At 36.5% G+C, this 14,434-nt stretch overlaps 1 protein-coding gene across 2 annotated transcripts; it reads left to right on the forward strand.

The window, feature by feature from the left end:
- Positions 1-10,525: 10,525 nt before the first annotated feature.
- On the forward strand, positions 10,526-14,156 carry LOC121786332 (nucleolar and coiled-body phosphoprotein 1-like). 2 transcript variants are annotated; one of them, XM_042184948.1, is made up of 7 exons: positions 10,526-10,828; positions 10,953-11,017; positions 11,132-11,172; positions 11,287-11,909; positions 12,407-12,496; positions 13,323-13,384; positions 13,852-14,156. In XM_042184948.1, the coding sequence occupies exons 1-7, from the start codon at positions 10,619-10,621 to the stop codon at positions 13,955-13,957; spliced, it is 1,197 nt and encodes a 398-aa protein (XP_042040882.1). In that variant the 5' UTR covers positions 10,526-10,618; the 3' UTR covers positions 13,958-14,156. The 2 variants fall into 2 exon arrangements, with proteins under 2 accessions (XP_042040882.1, XP_042040883.1); XM_042184949.1 differs by having other exon boundaries at positions 11,290-11,909.
- Positions 14,157-14,434: the final 278 nt, after the last annotated feature.

Below are 14,434 nucleotides of genomic sequence, written 5' to 3' on the forward strand. Positions count from 1 at the left end.
ATAATATCCCCACGATTTTATAAAAAAAATATACACTTTGTTCATTGTTAAAAAATATTCTATTAATACCATGTATCTAATTTTTTTTATCTATGATGGTTGATACAATCAGATGACCATAAAAGAAAGCAACAAGATGAAATAAATCAATATAATAATATTATCTACTTAGTTGAAAAAAATGTGAGTTTGGGTAAGTGACATCATAAAGTTAGGTAACTAATCGATTTTATGAAAATAATTCATAGTTGATTTATAAAGTGATACGGTAATCATGATTCCATATTTTATATAGTACTAGTAGTTATGTATCGCTCAAAGGATATCTTTGATTTTTGTCGTTTTACGTATATATATTGAAGTATTGAATCATGCAAGTAACCACATTTATATAACATTTTTAATCCTCCAATCATAAAAATATTTGAAATATGAGAAAATTGGTAAGACGAAGTTGCTAAATTATTTTTTAAGAATAATAATTATTAATTTTGGATAAACACATTTTTTTATGTTTTTTAAGTTTAAGAAATACTTAGATTAGTTGAATATGTTATGATATTTCGACAAAATTATAGTACTATTTTGTAAGATATGAAGTGGTGTCAATGGTTAAGCGACTCCTTTCACTCTATTGTCATGCAAAACTCATAATTCGATAAAAAAAATTACTTAAATTTCTACAAATGAAGTAACTTATAATACACCAAATCGCATAATAAAAAATTAAAAATGAATCAGCCATTAGACATAGAAAATTCCATCTTCAAACATTTGACTAATTTCTGTGCCACTAGATTTGATAGTAATATAATTGCAAAAAAAATCCATCTTCAAACAAAAATAAAAATTAATACGCAAACTACTCTAAATAATTTAATCAGGTCCCACACTTAGAAACAAGAATCGACAAATGGGGATAATGTAAGATATCATTTAATATTTGGTATATTAATTTAATCTCTCTTGTATAGTACAATAGTTTGGTTTACAATATTAAACTTGGAAAAGCAATGGCATTTGAATCACAAGTCAGATCTTCTATTGCATTAATATGCAATACTTATTTCTTATCCTGTTATCAATTGTTAGAAAGATTGTAACATACATTACTTTATGGAGATCAGATATCAAGAAATATAGATCCTGCAACATAGACTTCCAAGGTTGTTTTTTTTTCTTCAAAAAGTATATATCTAACTTGCATTTAATCAAACGAGTAAAATACTGTTCAATAAAAAATATGAATTATTTTATTTTAGTTTGTCTTTTAAAATTATAAAATTTCTATTTAAGAAATCTTTTTTTTTTCAAATAAGGTGAGACTATTCTTCCGTAACAATAATTCAATCACGTTTTCTTTCTATCTCTCTATTAATTTACCAATTATACATTAATACTTTTGTAATCTCAAAATTTCATATATTCAGGGGACGAAGGTACGTAGTAGTATTACCACTATCGTTATGTTAAGTAAGATGTTAGAATTGTGGTATTCACTATGTCCGTAATTAGAGCATCCACAACCGTACTCTTGCCAGCGAGCACGGTTGTGGGCCCGGACCCACTTTTTCTGCCTGCTCTCTAGCAAGAGCACAACACCCACAGTTGTGCTCTTCCGCAAGGATGAGCACAATTCAATTTAAAATTCAATTAAACAAAAATATTTCCATAATATTAAAATTAATTAAAAAACCTAAATAATATTACAAATGACAAATAAAATAAAAACGACATAATTAAAATTCTAAAAATTAAAAATTACATAATTAAAATACTAAAAATTAAAAATTACATAATTAGACTCCTAAAAATTAAAAATTACATAATTAAAATCCTAAAATTTGAGATTGAGAGAGTTGTTTGGTATAGTATCATTTTTTTGTGTTTGAAATGAGACTATTTATAGATGAAAGTATGAATTTTGGGGTAAAAATAATGAAAACAAATAAATTAAAAGTGTGGAAAAAATGGATATATTTTATTAGGAAGTGGGAAAATATTGTTTTTATTAATTTTGAATTTTTCATATTTTTTCAATTTTTTTAAAAATAATAATAAAAAAATAATAAATCAACGGGTCAATCAGAGCATGCCACGTCGACGCCTCGTGCTCTTGCCGTTGGCACGGACGTGCTCTTAGCTAAGAGCACGTCCGTGCCAGCGGCAAGAGCGCGGCGGCGGCGGAGCACGTCCGTGCCAGCGACATTGACGGACGGACGTCGTCCGTCCACCGTTGTGGATGCTCTTAAGAGTCTTCGATGAGTTCGGTACGGGTAGGTGGAAAAAAATAGTCGAATTTGAATCTCATTTTTATATACTCCTTCCGTCCATCAAAATAGTCTTATGGTGGACAACACAAATTTTAAGGTAAAATAAGTAAAATATGGGAGAAATAAAGAGATCACTGGGTAAAGTAGGAGCGTGAATGAGAAAATGTGGATAAAATAAAGGGGATAAAAAAGAAAAAATAAATTGGGACTAACTTTTAACTTTTCATTTTTAGTATGAGATTAATTTTGGTGGAAGGATGAAAATATTAAGATATCACTATTTTGTGCATGGATGAATTATTAGTTTATAATAAAATGTGGGTGGAATGAGTTAGTGAAATTTAAAACTATCTACAATTTATAGTAAAAATGAATCCAAAATTCAGAATATAGATTAATCGAAATGACAAAATGAGACTCTTAATCATGGATAAGGTGGATATTATTTTTATTAATTAATTGGGCTGATAATTAAAGTATAGTGTGAGTAGATGATTTCGGCCCAGCTACATGATTTGGTAAATCTAAATGGGCATAGTACCTACCTATACTAGTAGCTATTTTGAATTTTATGTCTCTTTTTGAAAAAAATTAATCAATTAGAATATGATGTTACAAAATTTCTATTTTCTTCAAATTTAATTAAATTTATTTTTCACATCAATTTATATTTTAAATCCGTAATATATTTTAGTAACGTGGGGTGGAAAAGTGGATCCTATTCACTTACTTCATGCAATTTAAATACTAACATAAAAATTTCCAATATATAGTATATACTAAGTCGACTCCAATATTTATAATATCATCACCTCCATTACTTCAAACCCATAGCTATATTTTACTAACGTGGGGTAGAAAAGTGAATCCTATTCACAATATAAATACTTACATAAAAATTTCCAATATATATACTAAATCGACTCTAACCTTTTATAATATCATCACCTCCATTTCTTCAAATCTGTAACTATATTTTAGTAACGTGGGATGGAAAAGTAAATCCTATTCACTTCATGCAATTTTAATACTAACATAAGAATTATCATTATAAATACCAAGTCTACTGCAAATAAAGAAGCAACAAAATCTAAGAAAAAAAAGAGAGATAAGCAATGCCTCCGAAAAACAAAAAAAAAGAGCTGGGGCGTGAAGAAGCATCGGGGTCGTGCCCCAGTTGTGGCGGAAAGGTGGACAAGGTGTGCACGAATGATACGTGCACGTGCTGTTTTATTCCCGTTGCTTCTCAAATCAAGACAAGATATGTGTGCACTAAGTGCTTAAAGCCATTGGAGTTGGTCATGAGTTCCTAGACATATATACTATATTTATATACATATATCGTTAGTATTGAATGAGAGTAGTCGAGTGATATTTTATGTGATTTTTGGTTTACAGTGCTTTAATGTCATGATCTTTTATGTGATTTTTCATAGCATATAAATAGGTGGGTTTAAGAGATGAAAAATAACAGTTCAAAGCATTTCTCTCTCTAGCTCTCTAGCATTTTAGTTTGTATTTTATGAGCATTGCATTGCTAGGTTCTCGACTTAACGTCAAGTTTGCCGGTGTCTACGAGTTTGATGTGCTTCTATTCAATAAAAGTAAAATCGTTTCATCTTAATTTTTATGGTTAATTTTAATTAAATTTTCTTGAGATCGGAGGCCGATACTTCTCTATCTTTTTTTATGGAGTATACTATATTTTTAATAATTTTACTTGTTCTGTTTGAACCAAAAACTAACTAGATTATATAATCAACTGATTATATATTTCTTTCTAGATTTTGATAAGTGTTTTTTTAATTTTAATGGGGAATCCTGAAAAAAAGATATCTCTCTCGGACCTGTAGTTAAATTAGTGTGCAGTATGGTTGATCAAAATTCAAAATAATGTTGTGTACAAAATTTTAGATAGATAAACTCTACGGCCATTAGTGAAGTGGTAAATTGGGAAAAGAATGTGAAATCGTATAACTAAAGATTCATGTCACATGTTAGGAAAAGTAAAATACACAAAAACTTCATATTTACACAAATTAGTTAAAATATTCACACACAAAGATTTCTCAAATCCACAATCTAAGTGCAACATTTTCAATAGGTTGAAAGTTCAAGACTTATTTGAAAGTTCAAGAAATATGCAACAAAGTTTGTGTGAGTTGTAATAGAAAAATATTACTTGGAACTCTTAATCTATAATCGGTTAGAAGTCTATTTTTTCGGCACGAGTTTAAAGAAATGTTAAAAAAATATGAGTTGAAAAAGTAATAAAATGTGTATCGCACTTTATTATATGAGTATATTACTCCCCCTGTCTCAGCTAAGATGACATTTTTTTAGTTTGTGTTAAATAAGACGACACATTTCTATTTTTGGTAACAACAAAGTAACTTTCTCTCCAACTAATACATCCAACCACTTTTTTCTCTCTAATTAAAATATTTAACTATTTTTCTTTCTCCATTTAATAGCTATAGTCATTTTCTCACCCCACGATTAAACACATTCACTAAAAAAGTAAAAACCCTAAAATTTGGTGTGAGACTAACAATTCTGTCATGTTAGCCGGATTGGATGGAATATGTGTGAAAGTGTGTCCGTGCAAACTACTGATTTGATCGAGTGTTGGAGCCGAGCTGCAGCTCAAAGAAGAGATCAAGAAATGAAGCTCGGCTTTGAGCTAGCTCGGCTAGAAAGGAGTTCGGCTAGAAAGGAGTTCGGCTAGAAAGGAGTTCGGTGAAAGGAGTTCGGTAAGCTCAGCTTACCGAGCTGGAACTAGCCTGGAACTAGCCGAGAAGAAGAAGGCAGAAGAAGGAAGCTCGGCTTTGAGCTGGAACTAGCCGAGAAGGAAGAGTTCGGTTTTGAGCCGAGTAGCGGTTATAACTAACTTTGGGAAATAGAGTTAGTTGGATTTTATTTCTTGATTGCATCTTGTATAAATAGCTCGATAGAGCTCAGTAGTGAAGTAGCAGAATTACACCATATACACACACACCCAGAGAGATTAATTCTCAAGATAGCGAGCGGTTGTGAGCGGTAGAGTGTGAGTGTGAGTTCATTGTAATTGTAAAGAGTTCATCAATAAGATTCCGGTCATCTTCTCCGTGGACGTAGGTGGTTTATCACCGAACCACGTTATATCGTTTGCGTGCTTTATTTTCTCGATTACGTGTGTGAGATCAGCGGCAACGCAACCCAACAGGTGGCGCCGTCTGTGGGAATTTCCCAAAGGAGTTCTTGATTGCTTTCTGGGATAGTTAGGGTCCAAGAATTCCGGTACTTGAGCTGATCTTGGCGATTGCCCACCGTCTGTTTGAGAAATGTCTACAGCTAAGTTTGAGGTGGAGAAGTTCACCGGGAAAAATGACTTTGGGCTGTGGAGGTTGAAGATAAAGGCCATCTTGATGCAGCAGGGCCTATGGAATATCTTGAAGAATGAAGTCGATGCCGAGAAAGAAGCGGAGGTCGATGAAAAAGAGAAAGGAAAGCTTCAGGATATGCAGTATAGAGCCTACAGCACCCTAATCTTGAATTTGTCAGATAGGGTTCTGAGGGAAGTCTCCAAAGAGGAGACAGCTGCGGGAGTATGGACAAAACTTGAGTCATTGTACATGACCAAGTCCATTACAAATCGTTTACACCTGAAGCAGAAGCTCCTTGCATTCAGATTCTCAGATGCGAGAGGAATTACAGAGCAACTTGAAGAATTTGGTAAGTGTGTAGATGATTTGGAAAATATCGATGAAATGATCAAGGATGAAGATAAAGCCTTGATGCTGCTGAATTCGCTTCCTAAGAGTTTTGAACACTTCAAGGATGCGGTGTTACTTGGAAGAGAGTCCAAGGTTACATATGAAGAAATTCATTCTGCTCTGAAAATGAAGGAATCGCATAAGAATGATTATTCCACTTCTACTAGACAAAATGATCCAGTGGCTGAGAGTCTTTTCTTGAAGAAGGGTCAGAACAAGAAAGTTTTCAACAAGAAGAAACAAAACAAAGATAAGGCAGAGGGAGACTAGAAGCTGCTACTATTGCAGAAAGCCGGGTCACTTGAAGAAGGCATGTTTTGCTTGGAAAAGGAAGCAAGAACAAGCGATCAATGCAGGTTCAAATACTGCAGATCTTGCTCAGGAAGTGGAGGCCAATGAGGCCTTGAATATACTCTCAGGGGCAAGAATTGAAGAATGTTGGATCATGGACTCGGGTTGCTCATTTCATATATGCTCCCACAGATCCTGGTTTCAAAAGTTGACAGCACACACAGGATCAGTAATGTTGGGGAGTGATCAGACATGTGATGTTAGAGGGATTGGAGAAATCAAGCTGAAGGTGAGTGATGGTAGTGTAAAAACTCTCACAGAAGTGAGGTTCATACCTCAGATCAAGAGAAACTTGATTTCTTTAGGGCTGCTGGAGTCCAAGGGCTACAGGTTTGAGTCCAGTAACGGAGTGCTCAGGGTGACAAAGGGTCCCAGAATAGTCATGGAGGCCAAAAGAAAGAATAGCCTGTATTACTTGGTGGGTGAAACCGTGATCAATGCAGCAAATGTTACTCAGTCAGAGAGCCTGGATCTGTGGCATGCTAGACTTGGGCATGTGGGGGAAAAAGGCATCAAGGAGCTTGCTAAGCTGGGTGTAATGAGGCTGGGGACATCAGAGAGGCTCAACAAATGTGAGTCTTGTATTCTTGGAAAGGCAAAAAGGCTACCATTCTCTGGTGGAAAGCACACTACAACAGCTCCCTTTGTATATGCTCACAGTGACTTATGGGGGCCTTCTCCAGCAGAATCCATAGGTGGAGGTAAGTATTTCATATCTATTATAGATGGCTATTCAAGAAAGGTATGGGTTTACATCCTCAAAGAGAAGTCTCAAGCATTTGAGAGGTTTAGAGAATGGCATACTAGCTATGAAAATGAGAAAGGGTCAGTGCTGAAGTACTTAAGAACTGATAATGGGATGGAGTTCTTATCTACTGAGTTTGATAGCTTCTGTAAAATGAAAGGGATAAGAAGACATAGGACCGTGCCAAGGAACCCTCAACAGAACGGGCTGGCAGAGAGGATGAACAGGACGTTGCTAGAAAGAGTGAGATGCATGTTGTTCTACTCTGGAATGCCAAAGAAATTTTGGGCAGAGGCTGTTTCTACTGCAGCCGATCTGATTAACAAATGCCCCTCTTCATCAATTTCTAATGAGACTCCTGATCAGAGATGGTATGGAACTTTGGGAGACTACTCAGGCTTGAAGATTTTTGGGTGTGCGGCTTATGCACATATCAAGCAGAATAAGTTGGAACCAAGAGCAAGAAAATGTGTGATGTTGGGATACCAAGATGGAGTGAAGGGGTATAGGTTATGGAATATGGATGAAGGGGGTCAGAATATCATTGCGAGTAGAGATGTAGTGTTCGATGAAGGAGAAATGCCATTCAAGAAAAGTAGAGCACCCCCTGGTGGTGACAGTAGCTCTAGCATTCAAGAGTTTGAGTTTGATGAGAAATCTGCTTGGTCTGATGCTGATGAGGATGTTGAAATCTCTGAACACCAAGAAGAAGGTGGAGCTTCCAGTTCTCAGTCAGATGAAAACACAAGAGGTGGAGATCCATCAAATCAAGGAAACAGAAGAAATCCAAGAAGGAATGCAGGCTTGCCCAACAGGTTTTCAGATTATGATATGAGCTTCTTTGCTCTTTGTGTAGCAGAGGTGCTCATGTTCTCAGAGCCTTCAACCTATGAAGAAGCCATAAAATGCAAAGAAAGTCAGAAGTGGATCAGAGCCATGGAAGAAGAAATAGAGTCCTTGTTGAGAAATGGGACTTGGATTTTGGTGAATGACCCAGGGACTCAGAAACTCATAAGTTGCAAGTGGCTATTTAAGAAGAAGGTTGAAGTTGGGGAAGTTGAAAGCATACGTTTTAAGGCAAGGTTGGTAGCTAGAGGATTCACACAAGTAGAAGGTATTGACTACACTGAGGTGTTCTCTCCAGTGGTAAAACACACCTCCATTCGGATCTTATTGGCCTTGACAGCTCATTTTGATTGGGAGCTGCATCAACTCGATGTAAAAACAGCTTTTTTACATGGGGATCTAGAGGAGACGATCTATATGATGCAGCCTAAGGGTTTTGAAAGGCCTGGAGAAGAAAAGAAGGTTTGCTTACTTAAGAAAAGCCTATACGGGCTCAAGCAGAGCAGTAGGCAGTGGAACAAGAAGTTCCATGAGCAAATGGAGCTGATGGAGTTTGAGAGATCCAGCTTTGATAGCTGTGTATATGTCAAGAGAAGTGGAGATTTGATAATAGCCTACCTGTTACTGTATGTAGATGATATTCTACTAGCTGGATCAAGCTTGAGTGAATTGCAGATTGTAAAGATGAGCTTAAACAAAAGTTTGAGATGAAGGATCTTGGGGAGGCAAAACGAATCCTAGGCATGGACATTGTCAGAAATAGGAAGAAGAAGGAACTGAGGCTTGTGCAAGCTGAGTACATCAAGAAAGTGATAAGGAAATATCAGGTGACAAATGCAAAGGCAGTCTCTACTCCATTAGCAGGCCATTTTAAGTTGAGCAAAGAACAGGCGCCTAAAACCGATGAAATCAGAAGGGAAATGAGTGCGATACCATATGCGAATATAGTGGGAAGCATAATGTACTTGATGATATGTACAAGGCCGGATGTGGCTCATGCTATAAGCGTGGCTAGCAGGTACATGGCTGATCCGGGTAGAGAACACTGGATGGCTCTGAAATGGATCTTGAAATATTTGGGAGGATCTGTTATGATTGGTTTGAGATTTGGTGGAAAAGCATGGTCTGAGAAAGATGAGATTCTTGTAGGCTACTGTGATTCTGATTATGCGGCCAACTTGGATAATAGGAAGTCCCAAAGCGGCTACATATTCACTTTGTTTGGTACAGCCATTAGTTGGAAGTCGAATCTACAACCGGTGGTCGCATTGTCCACAACTGAGGCAGAATATATTGCACTAACAGAGGCCGCAAAGGAGGGAAAATGGCTACAAGGAATCTTACATAAAGCTGGGAGCAGTAATGATTAATTGTGACAGCAATTCAGCCATATGCTTAGCCAAGCACCAAATGTTCCATGAGAGATCTAAACATATCGATGTAAGGAGGCACTTCATCAGAGATGAAATTCAGAGTGGGAAGATCAATGTGGTGAAGGTTCCCACTGAAGAAAATGCCTCAGACATGTTAACCAAGTCACTACCAACTTTGAAGTTCAAGCATTGCTTGAAGTTGGTGGAAATTGTGGAATGTTGAAGTATGGAACATGATTGAGAAGGGAATCTAGATATTGATGGAGTTTTGCAAGGACAAGGTGGAGATTTGTGAAAGTGTGTCCGTGCAAACTACTGATTTGATCGAGTGTTGGAGCCGAGCTGCAGCTCAAAGAAGAGATCAAGAAATGAAGCTCGGCTTTGAGCTAGCTCGGCTAGAAAGGAGTTCGGCTAGAAAGGAGTTCGGCTAGAAAGGAGTTCGGTGAAAGGAGTTCGGTAAGCTCGGCTTACCGAGCTGGAACTAGCCTGGAACTAGCCGAGAAGAAGAAGGCAGAAGAAGGAAGCTCGGCTTTGAGCTGGAACTAGCCGAGAAGGAAGAGTTCGGTTTTGAGCCGAGTAGCGGTTATAACTAACTTTGGGAAATAGAGTTAGTTGGATTTTATTTCTTGATTGCATCTTGTATAAATAGCTCGATAGAGCTCAGTAGTGAAGTAGCAGAATTACACCATATACACACACACCCAGAGAGATTAATTCTCAAGATAGCGAGCGGTTGTGAGCGGTAGAGTGTGAGTGTGAGTTCATTGTAATTGTAAAGAGTTCATCAATAAGATTCCGGTCATCTTCTCCGTGGACGTAGGTGGTTTATCACCGAACCACGTTATATCGTTTGCGTGCTTTATTTTCTCGATTACGTGTGTGAGATCAGCGGCAACGCAACCCAACAATATGTTATAATTAAATATAAATGGAATGCGTTAGTAAATGGTGAAATTTATTTATCATTTATACTAAAAATAAAATAGGTCTCCATGAGCTAGCAAAATAAAGTGAACATCATCAAATGAGCCCAGCTCAAGCCCATGTACCATTTCAGTCCACTGAGAAACTGGGCCTGGTTCGGGATAAGTTAGCTCGGCCCAGTTAATTTATTATTGTTTATAAAATAGGTGGGACATTGAATTTGGTATCTTAATTTTCTTTATTTTTTAAGATATTATGTACCGCGCCAAACCCTAAAAGAAAAACCCTTCTCCATCGACTGGGAAGAGCACTGCCGCGCCGCTAAGAAGCTTCTACACACACGCGAATCGTATGCTTGGAAGCTCTGACGCCGGGTCTTCCCTCATTGCATTCAAGCCGCGCCAAATTCTTCTCCAGCAGCTGAACCGTTCGGCTTCGACACCAATGGCCCAGTTGAAGCCCGAAGACGAGTCTGTTTTGATCTTCTCCGTCGCGCTCTGGCTCCAGAACAAGGGATTTTCCAAAGTCTTCAAACGATTCTGCGCCGAAGCTGAGATTGAGGTATTGCGTGTGTTGTGTTTTCGATTAATGATAGATAGATTCATTTGCTTGGAATCGAATGTTTGCTCTACAAATTTGTTTCTGCATATAACTCTGTTGCTGACATTGTCATATTTTGGGGAAGGGCGAAGATTGGAAGGGGAAGGCGCTTAATTTGAATGATGTTTTCTCCAAATATCTGGAGATTAGGTAGGCAAATTCAATAGTCTTTACATTCAGGGTCGAATGGTTATTTTCAGCTCTCCTATGCTTGTTATGTTTATTCCTTTGTATTCATGCTGCTATCATTGTCTTTCTCTGCAGCAATAATGCCTGCAATGTCTTTAAGTTTGAGGCAAAGCAAGGTATTGTTTATTGGATGACTTCATGTTCGAGTTCCACTTATTTTCATCCTGATTATTGGATGATTGGATTTTGAATGACATGGATAATAAAAGCTATTCTATCCTTCTGTACAGAAGAGCAGGTAGTTGATGCCGAAGAAAAGACTGCAAATGGTACAGCTGCTGAGGAAGTTAAAGGCAAGAAGAAGAAGAAAAAGAGCAAGGATGGCACTTCAGTCAATGGAGGTGAAAAAACACTTGAAGATACAGTCATGACAGAAAAGATAAATGAATCACATGAGAATGGCAGTGAGGAAGAAAGTGGCAAGACATCAAATGCATCAAATGGTGACAAAGTGCCCGAATTAGAGGAGGACCAGTTGACTAAGAAACCGAAAGAAAAGAAGAAGAAGAAAAGCAAGTTGGCATCAACGCCGAATGCTGATGTACCAGAACAGAAGCAAGAAGTTTTATCATCTGAAAAGGCTGCGGCTGCAGAAGATGTGATTGATGAATCTAAGAAGGCATCCAAGAAAAGAAAAAGAATGGGTCTGGGCGAAACTGAAAATAAATATGATGAGGAAGTAGCAATTGAAGAGTCAAAGTCTAAAAAATCCAAAGGTCTTGAAGAAGGCAAAGATGATCAAGCAAAAAGTGAAGCTACTGAAGAGGATTTGCGCAAATTCTCTGCTAACAACAATGAAATGGGCAAATCAAGTCAGAAAATATCTGCAAGCAAACAACCCAAAAGTTCTGAGGTATGTGCATGGCTCTGTTTTAAAAGTAATATAATAAATAATTTTAAGGAGATACATTGTGTTGTAAATTGTTAATATGGATGCCTCATATTAGCTAGTATGTATGTAAGCAAAGATTATATTTTGAATCCTGAAGGTGCATCTCTTGTACTGAGAGTAGTATCAATATAAAGATCTGGTATCTCCTCTATAATGTTATAGATGCACACTTTAATACCATTTCATAATCACAATTCAAATGAAAGTAATTAAGCGGATGGGGCTGTTGCTTGTTCTAGAATTCCATGCATGCAAGGTAGTATATATGTCCATTTCATGCATGTAAAGTTTGGTGGCTTGTGCATATTCGGAATGTGAGTAAGAAACTATCTTTTTGCTCTCATTTGTATGTTCTTGGAATCTTGTAGTGTATTGAGCATCTCAAAATGTGTTTATTCTTACATATTTCATGTTTTGCCTTTTTGTCCATGTTGGAAATAAGTTTGATTTTTGTGCAGCCAACATCAGTGAAAGCATTCCAAAGAGTGAAGATTGATGAGGTGGAATTTGTTGATGACAGACTTCAAGATAATTCTTATTGGGCAAAGGTTTGTGGTTCCTTGTCTTGTTGGCTGATTATATGGAGTATATTTGTCAGTGAATGTGCATGTCTATTTGTGTTTGTATCTGCTAAAGTGATTAAAATCTTCTTGTGTAATATCTTGCAACCCGATTAACTTAATTTTCATGTTATCCAATAAGAAATCTCTTAAAAGGTGTAATTGATTGAACTTATAGGATTGCTGAATAGCATCAGAAGGGATTTGTTACTACTTATGATGTTGTGTTAAGGTATCCTCAGTGACTGCCCCATTTCCAATAACTATCACCTCCGTTAATCAGATTGACACTCATTTTCTGTTGTCCTCAATAACAGCAAATCATTACCATTGAGGAATTTGAACCGAGCACCTTCTTCAATTCTCCATTAATTAGTTCTTTAGACTTAACAATTAGGCCTATAGTATTATGCAAGTGAAATATTGAATGTGGAATCATTCCAGCTGATATTACACTAATAGCTACCTTATGGGCAGAAAAAATTTATATATGGATGGATATCAACAAAATACATTTGTCTATGGAGTTAATTGCGCACTTATTAAAATCACATGGTTTGTCCGGATAGTAATTTTCTTGCTCGATCCATTTGTCTATGGAGTTAATGGCGCACTTATTGACTTCTGTTGCCTTTTTCAATACGCACAAGCCTTGAGTTGACGCTCTAGGTTCACTCACCTATTGGTTTTAAAGTTCAAATAGGTAGGGTGATTGTGGAAGAAAGTGGCATAAAATTGCCTTTTGTTGACTCTTGTGGAAAGAATGTGATATCTTTTGTCTTGTGGTATTAATTTCTTATGTAATTCATTGCAGGATGGTGCCGAAACTGGTTATGGTGCTAAAGCACAAGAAGTCTTGGGACAAGTCAAAGGAAGGTGTGTTTCTATTTAACATTTACCACCTAGAGTTTCCCCCAATTAAAAAAATAAATTATGCTTGTATCTTGGGATTTTATTTTTCCTTTCCTTCTTTTTTTATGGGGGCGGGTTGCTGGGTAGAGTAATAATGGAGCATTTATTGAATTTAAGAAAAATAACTAAATTTCAAAGCAAACCTAAAAACATTCTGTGAATGAATTCCATATGAGTTCTCTAAATCTAATTTAGTACAAGTATTTTTTTAAACCGTGATGCTCACCCATCAATTTCCATTTGTTTGGTTATCTGAAATTATCCTTACGACACCGTGGTATTGCTATATCATTCTCCTTGTCAGTACACTTTTCTTTGCTTTTGTTGAGCTCTGAAAATCTTGTTTTTGATTTGTTTCTGTCACACTGTAATATGCATAAGGTTCATGTATTGTGTACTTTATCCTGGCCCTCTTGCTCTGTCGTATGTAGGGGCTTCCGTCACGAGAAAACCAAGAAGAAGCGTGGTAGCTACAGGGGAGGACAAATCGACCTGCAGTCGCACTCGGTGAAGTTCAATTATTCTGATGAAGAATGAAACCTGCATGTGAGGTTATGAACTCAGTAGTCCATTTTTTTTCCCACAATTGGGAAGTCAGTTTTGGTGGTGTCCTATATTATCAATGTATAATGACACTGATATTTTGTTATGATTTTATTCTCCACTTGCTCTCTTCATGTTTTTTAATCTTCTATGGTCAACACAGATTACTTAAGTTATAAATTCTGGTAGACTATTACTAGTGTTTAAAGTTGGTTCCTTTAGAGATTATGGAATCTGGCCAAATCTAAGTAGGTCATTAGTACTGTTTTTCAATTCATTTTTTTCTCTATTTTTCCAGCAAAAAAAAAATATGGGTATTTTTGGGTGTTCAAGGACACAAAAATGATGTTGATTTTCACCAACCACATCTTTTTTGGGCCAAAAAAACTCTGGCAATTAAGGGAGAGTAGTTTGCAAAGCTTGATTAGTTCCTTTTATTCATTTATATTAAGGAGAAATGAACTATTTGGC

Source organism: Salvia splendens, chromosome 22, assembly GCF_004379255.2.
Source record: "Salvia splendens isolate huo1 chromosome 22, SspV2, whole genome shotgun sequence".
NCBI lineage: Eukaryota > Viridiplantae > Streptophyta > Magnoliopsida > Lamiales > Lamiaceae > Salvia > Salvia splendens.